Raw genomic sequence first — 20,423 nt, forward strand, 5'->3', positions numbered from 1 at the left:
TGCTGTATCCACTAAGTCTGTCTTTTTTTTTTTTTTTTTAGCCAACTCGATAACCCATTCATAGCAACCCTGGAGAAAGAAGGATGAAACTGTTTATGTCTGTCTCTGCAATTCCAGCCCCCCTCACCCTCAGGCCGCTTACCAACCTAGCCACACTGGGAATGCCCAGGACATCTCTTCCATGGGAACCCAGAATCTTAGGGAGGTGTGAAAAACCTGACTTCCAAGTTTTGCCTGGCTGAATCTTAATATCAAGAACTGTTTCCCTCCTCCCCCCCCCACCCCATTCCCCAAATCATGAGAGTCTAGGACTAATCACAGAGACCCCTGCTCCCTCCCCCCTGAGTCACCAGTAGCAAGTACCTTTTCAGTTGCTTGGCCTGTTTCATGGCCTCCTCCAAAGCCAGTCGAGCCTCTTCCTCCTCTTTTAGCTTTTTTGCCTCAGCATCCTTCCTGGCCTTCTCTTCTTCCTCTTCCTTCCTCCTCTGATATATCAGACGTTCCTCCTTGGCCATTTCCATCAACCTTTGCTGTTCTTCCTCAAGCTGTCTTTCCAACTCCTTTTGCCTTTGCTTCTCTGCCTCTACAGGACAAAAAACAGTAACAGCCAACACTTAATATTTTATTTTGACAACAAGGGGGCAGCTAGGTGGCGCAGTGGATAAAGCACTGGCCCTGGATTCAGGAGAACCTGAGTTCAAATCCAGCCTCAAACACTTGACACTTATTAGCTGTGTGACCCTGGGCAAGTCACTTAACCTCCATTGCCCTGCAAAAAAAAAAAAGGAATACTTATTTTGACAACAGCCTTGTAAGGTAGACACTATGGATAGTATTCTCATTTTCAGATGGAGAAACAAGCTTAGATAAGTTAAATGATGCCCTTTGTCACAGATCTGATAAGTATCAAAAAGTAATTGCAAACAGTAATCATTATGAGGAGGGACCGCTAGGTGGTACAGTGGATAGAGTGCTGAATTCATACTCAGCCTCAGATATTAGCCCGGGGAAGTCACTTAACCTCTGCCTCAGTTTCCTCAACTGTAAAATGGGAATAATAGTAGAACCTACCTCCTAGGGTTGTTGTAACGATCAAATGAGATATTTGTAAAGCACTTGTTAGCATGGTGCATGGCACAATGTTAGCTTTTTGGGAAATAACCATCAGCAACCATTATATGTAATGGAGATAAGTTAGAGGCATTCCCATCAGGGGTGAAACAGGGATGTCCATTATGACCTCTATTATTCAATATTGTACCAGAAAGGTTAGCTTTAGCAATAAGGGAAGAAAAAAAAATAGAAGGAATAGGCAAGGAGGAAACAAAACCACCACTCTTTGTTTTTTGTTTTTCGTGGCAATGAGGGTTAAGTGACTTGCCCAGGGTCACACAGCTAGTAAGTGCCAAGTGTCTGAGGCCAGATTTGAACTCAGGTCCTTCTGAATCCAGGGCTGGTGCTTTATCCACTGTGGCCACCTAGGTGCCCCCGACCATCACTCTATTTGGAAGAGAATACTTCACTTCAACATCAGGTGTGAAATTACCAGGGACCCTTGAAAAATTCAACAATTTGGGATCATAGGATTTTAGAAATTTAAGACCTTAGACACCATTGGGTTATGTGCCAGCATGCTGTCCAACCCTTCGGGAATTAACTGGAGCTGAATAAAACACTCCAGTTTAGGGCACTTTAGGCAAGGAGGGAGATAAAACCCAGTAGCCTAGAGGGCTCTTTTCACATCAGTTTGTTCTTTTCCTTTTGAACTAGTCTTCCAATCTATCCTGCCTGTAGCACATTCAAAGCAGCATAATTGACCTCGTGGCCATTGGATTTCTGGTTTAAATTTGAAATAATCCTGCGTGAATTATACTGGGGACACCACCACAAAGAGATCTCCTCGGGGTTCTTCTGATGCCAGGACATAGGCTCCGGACCCTCCCTCTCCCACCTGCCCTCCTGGCTTCCTCCTCCTGCTTTTTCCTCTGTATCTCCCGCATCTTCCTGCGGAATTCCTCCTGCTGCTGCCTGGCACGGGCCTGAGCTGCTTGCTCTTGTTGCAGCTTCCTCCTCTCCTCCTCCTCCTGTTTTTTCTGTTCTTCTTCCAGTCTCTGTTTCTGTAAGCTGAAAAAAATGTAGTGGGAGTGATTAAGACACTTCAGTGGAACAAGCACTTGTTAAATACCTACCATGTGCCAGGCCCACAGGGTGCTGCTATCCATGGAAAATGCAGAGACAGCAACAGTAAAGAATGAGTCCCTACCCCTCAGGGCAGCTAGGTGGTGCAGTGTCACTGGCCCTCAATTCAAGAGGACCTGAATTCAAATTTGTCCTCAGACACGTGGCACTTACTAGCTGTGTGACCCTGGGCAAGTCACTTAACCCCTATTGCCCCACCAAAAAAAACAAAAACAAAAAAACCCGAAAAAGGAAAAAAAAAAAGAAGAGTCCCTACCCTTCAAGGAACTTACATTTGACTGGAAGATTCCTTAGGATAGTGCAGCTATCCTCTTTACAAACCAAACCTGGTATCCTGTCTTTGGCATAATGGGCTCCCAACTTTTTCCAGAGTGAGAATCTTTTTTTTTTTTTGTCAAAGCATTTCCCTGAACCCCATGATATTAATTCTGCCGTTATTATTCGCTGATTGAGAAAATGCATCATAACAAACTATTATGAATTCATCAAACCTTTTAATCGCATTTATGTTTTTTCCTTTTAGGCCCAAATGAAACACTGAATGATAGTAACATTTAAAAGTAAAGTCTCTCATCTTTGGGGTTGGCTTTGCCTCCTTATGATTTAAGGGGTGCCAAAAAGGCCTCCTCCCCTGGAATTCTACCAGTTAAAAATTCTTTGGAGTTTGTAATTAGCTTCTTTTAAGATATAAATCTGGCTTTCAACCTCACACTGAAACTACCTTCTCAGAAGTTATCAGTGATCTCTTAATTGTCAAATCTGATGGCTTTCTTTCTCTAAATCCTCATTCTCCTTGGTCTCTCTGCAGCTTTGGGCACTGCTGACCACCTTCTCCTCTTGGGTACTTTCTCCTCCCTTGGTTTCTGTGACACTATTTTGTGTTCTCTTTTTACTTCTCTCGAGATTTCTTCTCATTCTCTTCTGCTGACTCATCCATGTCCCACTCACTAACTGTGGCTGTCTTCCAAGACTCTGTTCTGAACCCTTGTCTTTATTTTCTCTATGTTCTTTTACCTGGTGATCTCATCAGCTCTCTTATGTAGGTTCAATGATCATTTTTATGCATATGACTCCCAGGTCTATCTGTTCACCCTTAGTTCTTTCCTAAGTTTCGATCCAACCCCAACATCACCTTTTGGACATTTCAAACTTAATGTCTCCTAGGCATCTCAAACTTAACAAGTCCAAAACAGAAATAATTCTATTTCCTTCCTCCCCTGCCCCTTCCTTTTTTTTTTTCTTTTTCTTTTTTCTTTTTTTTTTTGGTGAGGCAACTGGGGTTAAGTGACTTGCCCAGGATCACACAGCTAGTAAGTGTCAAGGGTCTGAGGCTGGATTTGAACTCAGGTCCTCCTGAATCCAGGGCCGGTGCTCTATCCACTGCGCCACCCAGCTGCCCCCCTTCCTTTTCTACTTATCTCTTTCTGCTGAGGGTGTTACCATCTTTTCATTTACCAATTATGAGCTCTTGTAGTCATCCTCAACTTCTCATTTTCCCTCACCCCATATATCCAATCATTCATCAAATCTTGTTGCTTCTCCCTTTAAAACATTTCTTGTATCTGTCCCCTTCTTTCTACTCATTGCGTTACTGATGTTCAGGCCCTCTTCACCTCTGGCCTGGATTATTGTGATAGACTAGGCCTTCCTCCCTCAGGTTCTTTCTATTCTGTCCTCCCCACAGTTACCAAAATGAGATTCCTAAAACACAAGCAAGACTTTGATATTCCCCTGTTTAAGAAACTCTGGTACCTCTAGAATCAAATACAAATGCCTTTGTTTGGCAATCTACCTTCCCTGGCTTATTACATTACTTCCCTTCATACCTTGTACATTTCAGCAAAAGTAGCCTATAACTGTTTGTCACACATGACACTCCATTTCCTGCCTTTGCAAAGGCTGATTCCCATACCTAGAAGGCACTCTGTCCTCAACATCACCACTTTGAATCCCTAGAAATACTGCATCCTACATGAAGGTTTTCCCTCAGTGCTTCCTTCTACTTTCTTGCTTATACTGCTTTACCTTGAAATTCCCTTGTATTTATATATATTTATATATAAAGTAAATACAAGGGAGTTTTCTCATATGTATACACATTTCCCTCTATACAATGTAAGCTTGGGGAGGGCAGGGAAGTCTTTCTGACTTCCTTTTTTGTCTGTATCCCCAGCATAATGCCTGGTACATAGCAGACACTTAATAAATACTTATTGATTGACTGATTGATCAGTTTCAAGGATTTGAGTTCAAAATCAGTCCCATATACTAGCTGTGTGATCTTGAACAGGTCACTTAACCTACGTTTGTCTCAGTTTCCTCAACTGTAAAATTGGGATAATAATAGTACCTACTTACTTTCTACTGTTGTGAAGATCAAATGAGATATTTGTAAAGTGCTTAACAAAGTGCCTGGCACATAGTAGGTGCTATATAAATGTTAACTATTATTAGCTATCATATGATTTCTCTGTAAAAGAGTGGTTTCTATTAGATGGCCTTTCAGGGTCATCTTCTTAACCTAAAGCTAACTTTCCTAATATTATAAACACCCACAAAGTGTTAGTGCAGGATTGAACAGGACTAAGTTATTCTTCTCCATACCCCAAAAGGCCCCTCTCTTCTGTGTCCAGGATTTTCACTAAAATGAAGCACTGATTCCAGGGTGGCTTTGTCCCTTAATGACTCTTCATGAGAGAGTTCTCTTTGTGAAGAATTTCACAGTTTTTTTTTTTAAGAGGGAGGTAGGGGATACAGGTTTCTTTCACAATAACATCTAATTTCTTTTTCTTTTTTTTTCTTTTGTGGGACAATGAGGGTTAAGTGACTTGCCCAGGGTCACACAGCTAGTAAGTGTCAAGTGTCTGAGTTCAAATTTGAACTCAGGTCTCCCGAATCCAGGGCCGGTGCTTTATCCACTGCGCCATCTAGCTGCCCCTGATTTCACAGTTCTTTGCAAACTTCTTTAGCATTAAGAAATACTAGGCTACAGTGGTTGTTGAATGGAAGCTGTTGGACCCCAGGGTATCATCTCCTTTCTTCCCTGCTTTGGAAGGACAAGACTGATGCTATTCCAACCAGATGACAATTTAAACTATTTTAGAGGCCTATCAAAAAGGAGATTCCACAACTTTTTTTTGTTTGTTTTTTTTTGGCCACCCATTCTAGCCTTTCTTTAGTGATAATGAGGATGTCTTTCTAGGGAATGGTGTGGCACAGTGAGAAGAATACTGGATATGAAGTCACAAGTCCTGGGTTCTCATCCTGGCTCTGCCACCTTTACAAGTTGCTACAGCCCCCTAAGCCTCATCTTCCTCCTGCACTGTGCAAGGGGGCTAAGAACATCTGCACTTTGTAGCTCACAGGGTTTAGTAAGTAGCTCTACTAAACGGGAGCTATCGGCTGCTAGGTGGCGCCATAGTGCACAGAGCACTGGGCCTGGAGTCAGGAAGATCTGAGTTCAAATGTGTCCTTAGACACTTCCTAGCTGTGTGACCCTGGGCAAGTCACTTCACCCTGTTTGCCTCAGTTTCCTCATTTATAAAATGAGCAGGAGAAGGGAAAGGCAAACCACTCCAGTAACTTTGCCAAGAAAATCCCAAATGGGTTGGATGTGGCTGAACAACAACAAATGGGAGCTGTCATTAAAACCCCAAGTTGGTCCTCAGGCTCTCCAGGGACAGACACAAGGCAAACTCCTTTACTCTGTGGAAAGAGCCTAGAATGCAGACTTCATGCGGTTGTGGCCAAGCCATCCCTTGCTTCGCCTCCCAATCCTCCGTACCCCCCACTCCACCACCCCTGTGCCCCTTGCTATATCCAGCCTGGAACATCGAGCCAACCAACCGCTTCTCCTCGGCTCTCCTCTGCTGCTCCTGCTCTAGCTCTTCCTTCATCTTCTCCAGCCTCTGCTGCTCTTCTTGTAGCTGCCTTCTCCTCTCCTCCTTCTGCCGTCTTCTCCTCTCCACCTCCTGGAGCCTCATCTCCGCCCTTTCGGCGAGGATCTTTTCCCTCGACACTTTCTCCTGCTGCTGCTGCTCCTCGACAGGGAGGGACTAGGAGAGCACAGGAGAGAAGCAGCCGTCAGCAGCTCATTCAAGTTCGGGTGGTTTTAGCCAGAGGCTTCTGTCTCTGGTCCTTGTTGCCTTTCATCCGCGTGCGGCAGCAGATTCCCCTCACCCACATTGGACCAACTACTACGCAGGTCTCTGAGAGCGCTCTCTTCCAGCGATGCTGGCCTTAGGGAGATGCCGCTCATGGGCCTGCCTCACAGGCTGGCCCAGAGAACCTCACACTCCATATACACACAGTCAGGGATCTATAGCATCCGTTCAACCAGAATTCCATAGGGCCAGGGATCTAGAGCTGGAAGGGACCTCAGAAGCCATCTAGTCCAACCCCTTCCCTTTACAGATGAAAAAACTGAAGCCCAGGGAAGTTAAGTGACTTAGCCAAAGTCTCACAGACAGTAAGTGGCAGAGGAAAGATTTGAACCTGGGTCTTCTGATTCTAGAAAAAGGCAGTGTTCTTGCCACTATATCACGATCATCTCCTATTTGCTGACACACACACACATATAGATATAGATAAATACACATGTGCATAGGCATATACACATACCGCACACATATACAGACATACACATAGACATATACACATGTGCATAGGTACATACACATACCACATGCATACAAATACTATATACGTACATGTGAATAGGTACATACACACACCACACACATATACAGACACATACACATGTGCATAGGTATATACACATACCACACACATATACAGACACATAGACACATACACATGTGCATAGGTACATACACATACCACACGCATACAAATACTATATGCGCACATGTGCATAGGTACATACACATACCACACACATATATAAACACATACACATAGACATATACACATGTGCATAGGTATATACACATACCACACACATATACAAACACATACACACAGACATATACACATGTGCATAGGTATATACACATACCACACACATATACAGAAACACAGACATATACACATGTGCATAGGCATATACACATACCACACACATATACAAACACATACACATAGACATATACACATGTGCATAGGTATATACACGTACCACACACATATACAGACACACAGACATATACACATGTGCATAGGTATATACATACCACATGCATACACACATATACACATGTGCATAGGTATACATACACAAAATAATATACACATGTATATGTTACACATGTACATGCATATCACACATACACGACATGTTTATTATATGTGTACACAATGTCTATGTAATAGGCAGTATATTCACATATTAATATACATACATATAGATACACAAAATATAGATTATATGACATGTGCAGTATCTTGTGTGAAACATGCACGTATGCATATGTGTGTACACTTATATACATACACACATATATCTGTCTCTATCATCTATCTATCTGTGGCACTGGGCTAGGCATTGGGAATATAGAGACAAAAAAAATGAAATAGTCTCTGCCCTTGAGCTTACGTTCTATCAAGGAAACAACAAGTATACACATGAATGAAAACAGAATGTATCCAAGTAAACAGAAAGTAATTGGGGGTGATGGACTCTATGCTGGGGAGATTAGGAAAGTATTCATGTAAGAAGTGACACTTTAGGGGCAGCTAGGTGGTGCAGTGGATAAAGCACTGGCCTTGGATTCAGGGGGACCTGATTTCAAATCCAGCTTCAGACACTGTGTGACCCTGGGCAAGTCATTTAACCCTCATTGCCTTGCCAAAAAAAAAAAAGTGGCACTTTAGCTGATCTTTGAAGAAAGCTAAGGATTCTAAGAGTGGCAGGTGAGAAAGCAGTATGCTCCAGGCAAAGGGGAACAGCCTCTTGGAGGTAGGAAATGGAACGTAGCATAAGAAAACCAAAGCTGAGGACATGAAGAACAGGAACGTGTAGGTGGTTCCCCAGAAGCAACCCCCAGTTTTCTGTTTGGGTCTCCTAGAGACATTGCTCTAGCTTCAAAGTACTTTGTGAACCTACAGTCCTGAAACTATACCTCAGAGGCCCCAATTTATATGTTTATTTTCAGAAGTCAGACAGAGAATACAGTTAATTCAAAGCAAAGGCATTTGCTAAAATGTGAGTAAAGGAGGAAATAGTAATAAAAGTGGCATAAGTCATCTCCATAAAACTTGTTTGCCCACAAATACATGCAGAATCAAGGAAGAGAATCGATACTCATAGTAGTCACAAGAAGAGAGGCATACACATAGGGAACCCATATGGCCAATGCACACATGTGGAGGTCTGAGCAAGGTGTGTGTAAAGAGGGACAAGTAATGTCTCCATTGCACCTGGGCTCTCGGGTCGCTGCTTCAGCTGGCCTTGATCTTGTAGTCTCTCCTGAATACTGTTGGATGTTGCTTGCTCATGGTCTCCACTGATCTAGCTTCTGGCTCAGCTGAAATTCTTGACTAAGGGTAGTGCTATGTTCTTTTACCCAACATGTTTAGAAAACAAAATAATTATCGCTATCCCAGGACCAGCAGAACCTTTTCAATTTTGTTCTCTCAGAATCTTGGCTCTGAGGACAATCACTGAGCAAAAGATTCTCAGCTCTTGCCACCAACTTTGTTGGAACAAAGAGAATGGTTGTCTGGGAAAGCTAGATGCCCCTTTGCTTTTCTGGTCTCTCTTTATTGCACTAAAGAGTCTTAGCAGACTACCAAAAAACCTCAGTGTTCTTGGACATCCTGGAATTAATTAGTATTTTGTGAGTCTCCAAACCTGCTATAACTTGTAGGTTGGGAGAAATTCACTCACCTCCAAAATACATGGTGATACAAATTAAAAAAAAACCCAAAACATTTTACAAAATTCTCATAGGTTAGGAGTTGTCTTGGTACATGTAAAGTCCTGCCCCAGCTTAAAAATAACTGGAGAAAGAAAAAAAAATGAAGAAATGAAAAAAAAGAGAGAAAGAAAAAAAAGGGGAAAAAAAGCTTCCCATTTCTTAGGAAAAGTCTAGTTCCAAATGAGCTCCCAGACTATGTGAGGAATTTATTTACAACATGAATTAAGGACCTGATGTTGGCTGGAAGTTCTGGGTAAAAAATTACTCTAAGGCTCTTCCTTTGGCACAAAGACAGTCCATCAATTTCTCCATTGGATCCATGTAAGAATCACAAAACATTCCAAATCGAAGTCCAGTCAAAAATTTCTCCAATAAGTCCTTATAACACATTCTGCATTCCAAACAGAGGTCTGAACTCATATAGTGCTAGGATAATTAGGCTAGCTAGAGAAGAAATCAAACAGCCTCAGAAAAGGACCCACTATGTTTGGGGCTTTCAAAAGAAGAGATTAAATCCTCAAGGTCAAGGTATTCAGAGTTTCTAGGCCATCAGACAACTTACTCTCACCATTAGGCTCTTGGACAAGTTGTCCATACCCATGTTGCAATACAACTTAAAAGTAAAAAAACCAAAAAAACCCCAAAACCACATGTCTGAGTCTACACAGTATGCTCTTCCTAGCCTTATCTCTCTCTTTTGGTGAGGCAATTGGGGTTAAGTGACTTGCCCAGGGTCACACAGCTAGTAAGTGTCAAGTATCTGAGGTTGGATTTGAACTCAGGTCCTCCTGAATCCAGGGCCAGTGCTTTATCCACCGTGCCATCTAGTTGCCCCAAGCCTTATCTCTTAAGTCATGAGACACTTCCTTAACTAGAGTCCTCTCTCTGGCTCTAGGCACCCATATTCTAGGGATAAAACATACACAGGTCATAGCAGCATTTATAATGGACTTCATACAACAATCATTAGTACTTTAGACTTAAACCATGCAAAAGTTATATTACAAAGCAATAGCTCTGATTAATAAAGGAAACACATCAGAAAACCGAGTAGTTACAGCCTGAAAACTAAAGAGTCTATAAAGAGATCCACTCCCCACCTTGTTCTCTGGAAGAGATGTAAAGGGGCAAAAGTAAAAGAGCCGGTTTTCAAGAGCTCAGAGCCTCTTTAAAAGCTAAGTCCTTTGTCCAGGGCTGACTTCTAAGAGCCTACAGTTCACAGAGTTGGCTAGCTTGATTTTTTTTAAGGTCACCAAAGAGTGTGGCTGGATCCTTAATTAGTCAGCTGCTAGAATTGTGTTTTATCCAGTGGGTCAAATCCCTACTATGTTGTGAAAGGAAACTTCTCATATTCTGCTATTGGGTTATTTAGGAAAATCCTACCACCTGCTTTGATTTTGTCCTCTACCTAATAATTCTGGAAAGAGAGGTTAAGATCAGATTGTGATAGTTTTTTAATTTTAAATTTTTTTGAGTGTGTGTGTGTGATAGTTTTTAAATGCCACCTTCCCTGCAGCCTTTGCAAAGGCAAAATTCACTGTTATGGACATAAAGACCAAGGTAATAAAACCAGAAGATTCTCCGCCCCTTCCCCCTCCCAAAAAAGGTTTTTAGAGAATTTTCATCGCCAACACAAAGACGATTCCTTGCGATGGAATCAAGGAGTGAGCAAGTCCCTTTGGAAAGCTGGCTAACTACATGAATCTAATATGATATCAAGTTCCAGTCAAATGAAAGGGCAGTGCATCAGGGCTATTACCTGACCTTTAATTCAAAAGATGCAATTCAACATTTATTGAGCACCTGTTATGTGCAAAGCACAGTTACAGGTGGAGGGGCTACAAAGTAGTCCCTGCCCTCAAGGAACTTACATTCTACTGGGATCTTCTTAAAAGAGAGACCTCCCAAAGCTTTGAAAGGAGTGAAAAATGTCCTGGAAGTCTGGTATTCTTTATAGCCTGTATCTCATCAGAAGGGTTTTTCTTACCTATACCTTATGATGTATCTGGAACCCAGGTGGAAAATTATCAGCACAGGTCTAGAGCTTCTCTGGAAGGATTTATCTGCTATATCTCAGGCATAATACAAAGTATGTCTTGATAACTTTGAAAACTTTTTAGGACTTTTTATCCACTTAGAAGCCTCAGCTAATTTTACCTGCTCTTTTATTTATATTCTTTGCAGTTTTTTTTTTAAAACAAAAATTGAAAAAAAAAAGAATCCTGTCTCTTCAGAATATCTATCAAGTGGCCCATTAATAAAACATAGCTGGGGGCGGCTAGGTGGTGCAGTGGATAAAGCACCGGCTCTGGATTCAGGAGTACCTGAGTTCAAATCCGGCCTCAGACACTTGACACTTACTAGCTGTGTGACCCTGGGCAAGTCACTTAACCCCCATTGCCCCGCAAAAAACAAAAACAAAAACAAAAAAAACCATATCTGGCTTTTTATCAATGTCTTGTGTCAATCTCAAATCATAAAACCATAAGATATATTAGAGCATGAACCAGAATAACATAATGATAAGAACTAATTCACATTTTTTTTACATTTTAGAAACTACTTTCATAACAACTCCAGGAGGTAAGATGTGAAAATATTTTTATGCCCATTTTTAGAAGAAGAAACTGAGTATCAGAGACATTGCGACTCTCATAATCACACAGATAGCAATCTTACTAGTAAATAACAGAGTCAGGATTCAACTTTGTCTTAATTCTTAAAATATATATATATATATATATGTATATATATATACACACACATATATACACATATGTCTTCAGTTTTAAATATTTTTCCTTCTCCACTCATTGAGAAGGCAAAAAAGTAAAAACCCATTACAAATATGACTAATCATGCAAAACAAATTTCCTATTAGCCATGTTCTCCTAAAAAAAAAGCCATAAAAAGCAATAGAAAGAAAATAGACTTTAATCTTCACTCAGTCCATCAGTTCTCTACAATGCTTGGCATATAGTAAGTGCTGTCTATTTGTTTAGAATTTTATTTTCCAAATTACATGTAAAAACAAATTTTGACATCATTTAAAAAAACTTTGTGGTCCAACTTCTCTTCCCATCCTCCACCCCCAAGAACTCAAGCAATTCAATATAAGTTATACATGAGTAATCATGCAAAACATCTCCACATTAGCCAGGTTGTGAAAGAAAACAGACAAAAATAAAACTTCAGATTTAGGAACTATCAAAAAAAATTATGTTTCAATCTGTTTTCAAATACCATCAGTTCTTTCTCTATAGATGGATTGCAACTTTCATAAGTCCTTCAGAGTTATATTTGATCATTGAATTGCTGAAAATAACCATGCCCTTCACAACAGATCATCTTACACTATTGCTGTTATTCTGTATACAGTACATTTCGCTCTACTTCAGTTAATGTAGGTCTTTCCAGGTTTTTCTGATAGCATCCTGTTCATCATAACTTTTATATAGTGCCTTAACCTTGATAAAGAATTTTCTTCACAATAGCCCAGCAAAGTGTTTTGCCATTATAATCAATCATCATAGCTGTTTCCTTCCATCCTATTCCTTTACCATTATATTTACTCTATTTTCTATCTTCTTTTACCCTATTCCTCCTCAGAAGTGTTTTGCTTCTGACTGCCCCCTCCCCCACTCTGCCTTCCCTTCTTTCACCCTCCCCTCCTTATCCCCGTCCCTTCCTACTTTCCTGCAGGGTTAGAGAGATTGCTCCACCCAATTGGTTGTGTATGTTATTCCCTCCTTGAGCCAACTCTGATGAGATTAAGGTCTTTGAGCTAATTCTGATATGTGTAAAACTCCTTCACTTCCCCACACTTCTCCCATCTCTTCCCCCACTCCATATGCCCTTTCCTGCTTCTTTCATGTGAGATTTCACCCCATTCTGCCACTCACCATTCCCTCCCCCAGTGTATTTCTCTCCCCCCTCAATTTTACCCCAAAGATGTCTTCATGGGGCAGCTAGATGACAAAGTGGACAAAGCACCCTCCCTGGACCTAGGAGGACCTGAGCCCAAATTCTGCCTCAGACACAAGACACTCATCAACCCCACTGCTCCCCCCCCAAAAAAAAAGAGAAACAAAAAAAATAAATGCTTTACAGGTATCATCCCTTCATAATCAATTCCCACCTGTGCCCTCTGTCTCAATTTATTCCTATCATCTGCCCTACTACTCAGAAGGCTCTTATGATTTAGACATAGCATCTTCCCATGTAGGAATGTAAACAGTTTTAACCTTTTAACATCTCTCATGATTTCTTTTTCCTGTTTATCCTTTTTATACTTCTCTAGGGTCTTGCATTTGAAAGTCAAATTTCTTTATTCAGTTCAGGTCTTTTCATCACGAATATTTGAAAGTCCTCTTTTTCATTGAAGTCCCATTTTTCGCCCCTGAAAGATTATATTGAGTTTTGCTGGGTAGGTGATTTTTGGTTATAGACCCAATTCCTTTGCCCTCCAGAATATCATATTCCATGCCCTCTTATCCTTTAATGTAGAAGCTGCTAGATCTTGTGCTATCCTAACTGTGGCTCCACAGTATTTGAATTACTTCTTTCTGGCTGCTTGAAATATTTTTTCCTTGACCTGGGAGCTCTGGAATTTGGCTATAATATTCCTGGAAGTTTTCCATTTGGGATCTCTTTCAGGAGGTGATCAGTGGATTCTTTAAATTTCTATTTTACCTTCTGCTTCTGGAATATCAGGGAAATTTCCCCTGACAATTTCTTGGAAGATGATGTCTAAGCTCTTTCCTTGATCATGGTTTTCAGGTAGTCAAATAGTTTTCAAATTATCTCTCCTGGATCTATTTTCCAGGTCAGCAGTTTTTCCAAGAAGATATTTCACATTGCCCTCTATTTTTTTGTTTTTCATTCATTTGGATTTACTTTATTGTGTCTTGGTTTGTCATAAAGTCACTAACTTCCATTTGTTCAATCCTAATTCTTAGGCAATTATTTTTGTCAGAGAGCTTTTGAATCTCCTTTGCCATTTGACTTTTCAAGCTGTTGTCTTTTTTCTCATGTCTTTTCTTCAATACCTTCATTTCTCTTTCCATTTTTTCCTCTATCTCTCTAATTTTATCTTTAAAGTCCTTTTTGAATACCTCTATGGCCTGAGACCGATTCATATTTTTCTTAGAAGCTTTAGATATAGGGGCTCTGATGTTGCTATCCTCTTCTGAGGGTGAACCTCGATCTTCTTTGTCACTAAAAAAGCTTTCTATGGTTTGCAACTTTCTGTGCCTTCTCAACCCGGCTATCTTTCACTTGACTTTTAATTCCTTCTTAGTGTGGGGTCCTGCTTCCAGGATATACTGTCCCAAGCTTCTGGGGGTCCCAGTTGTTACGATTTAATGAGGGGCAGTTTCTTCACTCACCTGGCCCTTTCTCTGGTCCACAGATAACCCCAGGCCAACTTGCCAATCAACCAGGCAGCAAAATTTTGTGTGCTGTGGTTGCTAGCTCCAACGAGCCTGCACCCCTCCCCCATCTGGGCCGCCACTGCTCAAGGTTTCTTTCTGGTTTCCCACTGGGGTAGGATATCCAAATCCCCCCTTAGCTCCTGTATACACCCTGTAGACTCCCCCCAGCCAGCCGTTTAGCCCTATTACCAGACCATGAGCTTACTTCCAGAAGATGCTGGCCTGCAGTTGATTTGGAGACTCTGGGGTAGGTTTCTCTGATGCAGTCTGTCTGGGGCTGGTTCTGTGTCAGCACCATCGAAGGGCTGGACTCCACTCCCAGACCAGCTCCCCCTTCTGTTGAACTTCCAAGCTGTCTTTGGCTGGAAAATAGTCTCAGCTGTCTCTTTGTGGGTTCTGCTGCTCCAGGAGTTGTTTTCTGGCTGTGTTCAGAGTTTTTTTGGAGTAATTGTGTCAGGAAGTCTGAGCATTTACTGCCTTTCATCTGCCAACTTGGCTCTGCCCCTACTTGCCAGTTGTAAGTGCTGTCTAAATGTTACTAGTTATTATTATTACCTGGAGGTTGATAACATGTTTTATAAATTATGAGTCCTTTGGAATTGTTTGTTACCAGGTTGGTCAGTTACTAAGTCTTTCAATGTTTATTATCTTTACAATATTGCTATTACTATTTAAATTGTTTTCCTAGTGCTGCTCACTTTATTTTTTTCTTTTCTTTTCTTTCTTTCTTTTTTTTTTTTTTCAGGGTGATGAGGGTTAAGTGACTTGCCCAGGGTCACACAGCTTAGTTAAGTGTCAAGTGTCTGACGCTGGATTTGAACTCAGGTCCTCCTGAATCCAAGGACAGTGCTTTATCCACTGCGCCACCTAGCTGCCCCTGCTCACTTTATTTTGCATCAGTTCAAACAGATCTTTCCAGGTTTTTCTGAAACCATGCCCATCATCATTTCTTATAGCAAATAGTATTCCATCATTCATATACCATGACTTATTTAGCCATTTCCCAACTGATGGGCACCTCCACAGTTTCCATATCTTTGCCACCACAAAAAGAGCTGTTATAAATATATCTGTATATATGGGTCCTATTACTCTTTTATTTTTATTTTATTTTTTGGTGAGGCAATTGGGGTTAAGTGACTTGCTCAGGGTCACACAGCTAGTAAGTGCTAAGTGTCTGAGGCCGGATTTGAACTCAGGTACTCCTGAATCCAGGGCCAGTGCTCTATCCACTGTGCCATCTAGCTGCCCCTCCTATTATTCTTTTTAAAAAATTCTCTTTGGGTGTATAGATGTAGCAGTATTACTGGGTCAAGGAATACGCACAATTTAATAGCTTTTTGGACGTAGTTCCAAATTGCTTTCCAGAATGGCTGAACTAATTCACAGTTCTACTAAGTGCATTAGTGTACCTATTTCCCCACATCCTCCCCGGAATTTGTCATTTTCCTCTTTTTTTTTTTTTTTTGGTCATCTTAGTACTTAGGTCATAATTCAATTCTGGGCACCATAATCACTTGTTTACTCTGCGATGCTGAAAACCAAATCATTTTCAAGTGTAAGAGTCAAGAGAGAATGACACCTTCCCTCCCCTTAATTTAAATTATTAAAGTGAATTGTTAATTAGGAAGAGGAATAGGCTAAACACTATCTAAAGGGTGGTTTTAAAATCTGCTTAGATTAAGATCAAATTAACTCCCAAGGTCTTGCCTTATAAAATTATTGCTTAATAAAATCTGCACTTATTTGGGTCAAATATAGGCAAACAAAATCTACTTGCATAATGCATACTATCATGTTTACTCATGGAGAGAGGAGTTGCGCCCTTATTTTAGGGGGTGGGGATCCTTCTATATATGGTTCTCTGGGCCCATTTGTTGCTATACATTTCAGATTCTAGATCCTGGTGTTAATGTGATTAGAGACTTGTGTACAAATGATACTCAATTCATCAATACTCTGCAGTTACTATGTTATTTTGAAAGGCATAGTGGTGCCACTGAGATATGGCAGACCTTCAAAAGATGTTAGTTATGGCTCTTCCACTTACATCCTGTGGCACTTTCTTTTTTTTTTAAGTAATAAACATTTTTATTTATAGTTTTGGGTTCCTATTTTTTATCCCTTGTTCCCTCCCTCCCTTCCCCCTTCCCTGAGTCAGTAAGCAATCAGATATAGGTTATACGTGTACGATTATGTAAAACATTATCTGGACAAATTTCTTAACCTCTTTATGCCTTAAGTTCTTCATTGATAAAATTGCCCTGTATCCTTCACAGAGTTTGGGATGATGATCAAATGAAGTGATATGTGCGAAAGTACTTTGTGGACTCTGATTGCTATATAAAGGTGAACTATTTATGATAATTGTCATTATTATGATTTGAAGTTGAGAATAGTAAATATATCTGCACACAGCATATGTTTAGTAAATAATATTAACTGATATGCCATACTTTGCAAACACTTTGCATTAAAGGGAAAGATACTAGAAAAAAAGTTGAAAATAATACTTTTTTTTTCCCCTCAGGGGAGGCGAAGTGATGACTCAGTCATTTTTCCTGCGCCACCAGGCTTTTGTACCTCTGCCCCAGAAGCCTCACCCTGGGGTGTGCCAGAGCCAAGCTCTAACCTGTAATAGTCCATCGTTAAATTTTCAGTATGAGCCATTTACATCTTAGAAATTGGTGGGCCTACAAATCAGGGCTTGATTTATTATTTTGCTGTCTAGACATAAAAAATGTTAGAAATTCAGATTAAACTTTAAAAAGTATTTGTGAATGTATTTTATTAGGAGCCTGGTTGTTAAACATTTACCAGCACACCCCTGTACTACTCTATAAACAGGGTTTGAGATCAGCAGGAGTACAGTAAAAGGCTCAGAGAATGAAGTCATCTTCAGTCAGGAGTGACTGTAGGCTAACAAAACCTACAACCATCATCATCACCACCCCTCCACTACCACCACCACAGACATTTATATAGAGCTTTAAGGTTCACCAAGTGCCTTATATATGTTATCTAAGTTGAGCCTCACTACAGCCCTGTCTCTTCCCCTGTGCCCCCTTCCTCAGATTGGCGAGTTCCTTTTTCAAACCTCCATCTGAGAGACCAGCCATGTTCTCTTCTCTGAACTCCCCCTCACTTATGACCCCCTTTTATCTGCTATTGTACTCTATTAGAATGAAAGGGGTTTGAGGGTAGGGCCTGTCTTTCTTTTTGCTTGTATTGTATTTGTATCACCAGAAATTAGCACAGTAACTGGCACACAGTCAATATAAATAATATATAGCAATAAAGTGAGTCACATGAATTTTTTGGTTTCCCTGTGCATATAAAAGTTATGTTTATACTATATTGTTGTCTACTAAGTGTGTAAGAGTATTATGTAAAAAAGTATATATATACCTTAATTAAAAATACTTTATTGATTAAAAAAATGCTATCATCTGAGCCTTCAGTGAATCATAATTTTTTGCTTGTGGAAGATCTTGCCTCCATGCTGTTGACTGCTGACTGATCAGGGTTGTGACTGCTGAAGGTTGGGGCAGCTGGGGCAATTTCTTAGAATAAGACAACAATGGAGTTTGCCACATTGATTGACTTCCTTTCACTTGAACACTTAGAGGCCATTATAGGGTTATTCATTGGCCTAATTTCAATATTGTTGTGTCTCTGGGAATAGGGAGACCCCAGGGAAGAGAGAGAAGAAGGGGGTAAGAGAGAGAGGGACAAGGAGAGAGGGAGGGGGAGGGAGTTAGTTGGTGGAGCAGCCAGAACACATACAACATTTATCAATAAGATCATGGTCTTATATGGGTGTGGTTTATAGTGCCCCCAAACAATTAAAATAGCAACATAAAAGGTCACTGATCACAGTTCACCATAACAGATATAATAATGAAAAAAATTGAAATTTTGTGAGAATTACCAAAATGTGACAGAGACACAATGTGAGCACATACTGTTGAAAAAATGGGACTGATAGACTCATTTGATGCAGTGTCCACAAACCTTCAATTTGAAAAAATGCAATATTTGTGAAACGCAATGAAGCAAAGTGCAATAAAATGAGGTATGCCTGTAAATGCTTTCTTTATCTTTCTAGTTTGAGCCTCTATTATTTCAGCTATAAACTGGAGATAGGGATTAGATTAGACTGATCAACAAACATTTATTAAGCTCCTGGTATGGTCCAGGCATTGTGCTAGGTGCTGGAGATACAAATATAAAAATGGGATGGTGTCTGTCCTCAAAAAGCTTCCATTCTACTGGACGAACATTAAAATACAGAAGGCAGCATGACACAGTAAATAAGAGTGTCACACTTGGAAACTTGGATTCATATCATATTCCTGACATTTATTAGCTATGTGACATTGGATGAATCACTTAATCTCCCTGAGACTCAGTTTAATAATCCATAAAATGGGAATAATAATAATAATACCTATATATATATATATATAATACCATATGTAATGATTGGAATGATGCCACCTACTGAAGACTTGCTGTGGGAAAGCTCCACCATGAGGAAAATGCCTCAGAGGCATTGTGGCTTTTCCTTGGCATCAGGAAATGACGTTTGCTCATGGGTGCTGTCTATCAAGGCTACCAGCCAATCAACTTGAGGAGCCTCCTATGGTCTGGGAGGAGACAGGAAGGAGGAAAGGGAGCCTGCGCGGAGAGCTCTGGGGCTTTTGGGGTTCCTGACTTGTATATACTATCTGTAACATGTACTCTCTGCAGAGGCTCTCCCTTTGCAAGACTAATGTCAAAGCGTCGGTTCATGAGGACAAAAAAAAAAAAATCGCCCCTCTGGACAAAACTTTCCTCTCTTCCTTTTCTATATTGTTGTTCACATATTATTAGTTAGCAATAGTTATTATATTCTTTTTACTGTTCCATCAAGGAAACATTCCGTTTCTTGAGGAAGCAAAGGGGGGAAATGTGGTAAAAAAATATGAAAGTTTTTTAACAGTTGGTTAGGATAACTGAAAGACGCCAGTTTTTCTTTAAGGACCACCCTTTCGGGGAGGAGACCAATGGCATGAGCTACGCACGCCAGTGCGCCTGCTGCGCATGTCAGACTGCCTGCTATACACTCGACTTCCGGGGTGCGAGCTGAAAAGACAAGGAGAGAACAGAAGTGGAGCTTTTTCCTACTCCGCTGGTCTCTTGGCTGTGTTGCACAGACAGACGCGGACTGGAGTTTGACTCAGCCCGGCTCTCGGTTAACAGCACGCACTTGACTCGGTCTCTCTCCCCAAAAGTGGCCTTGGGTTTTGGTGAGTTTTATACAGAATATAGACTAAGCCTAGACTTAAGACGATTTGTATTGTATTTCTACTTTCCTATCCTTCTAATCAACATCACCTTGTGACTACCATACAATAAAGGTTCTATCTAGAAAACCGGAAGCTTCTTCCATTTACTAGTCTGGGAGATAAATTAAGGGAAAGGTTAAGTAGGGGAGATTTATGATCTAATATCCAATTTTAATCTCACACATATAAGATACATCCTGATTGCTTCTGTTAGTACCTACCAGTGTTTGTGAAGCTCAAATAAGATAGTGTTTGTAATGTGCTTTATAACTCCAAAACTCTTTAGAAATGTTTATCCTTCAAACCTCAGGTGTAAATCTATGATTTCTCAGATCTCAAGATCTGACTCTAAAATGCTACATTTAGGGACTCTCTCACTGCTTCTTTCTTATCTTCTGACCATATAGACCATGGGATTTATACTAATATTCTGTATGGGAGGCCATGGAGGGGCATCAAATATCACTGATAAAAGTGTGATAAACAAAATATCCGAAACTGACATAGATGTATAACACCAAGAATAATTCCTCAACAGAGAATGTAAATAAAGGTTAAGGACAAAAAAATTTCCGGAGAAGAAT

At 40.5% G+C, this 20,423-nt stretch overlaps 1 protein-coding gene across 1 annotated transcript in view; it reads right to left on the bottom strand.

Annotated features, from left to right (window-relative positions):
• The window catches only part of KIAA2012 (KIAA2012 ortholog), a 167,460-nt gene that overhangs the window by 7,605 nt on the left and 139,432 nt on the right, over positions 1–20,423 (bottom strand). Inside the window, 3 exon segments of the mRNA XM_043995853.1 lie at positions 364–583; positions 1,952–2,124; positions 6,046–6,254. Of these exon segments, the coding sequence (XP_043851788.1) occupies positions 364–583; positions 1,952–2,124; positions 6,046–6,254 (602 nt within the window).

Source organism: Dromiciops gliroides, chromosome 3, assembly GCF_019393635.1.
Source record: "Dromiciops gliroides isolate mDroGli1 chromosome 3, mDroGli1.pri, whole genome shotgun sequence".
NCBI classification, from domain to species: domain Eukaryota; kingdom Metazoa; phylum Chordata; class Mammalia; order Microbiotheria; family Microbiotheriidae; genus Dromiciops; species Dromiciops gliroides.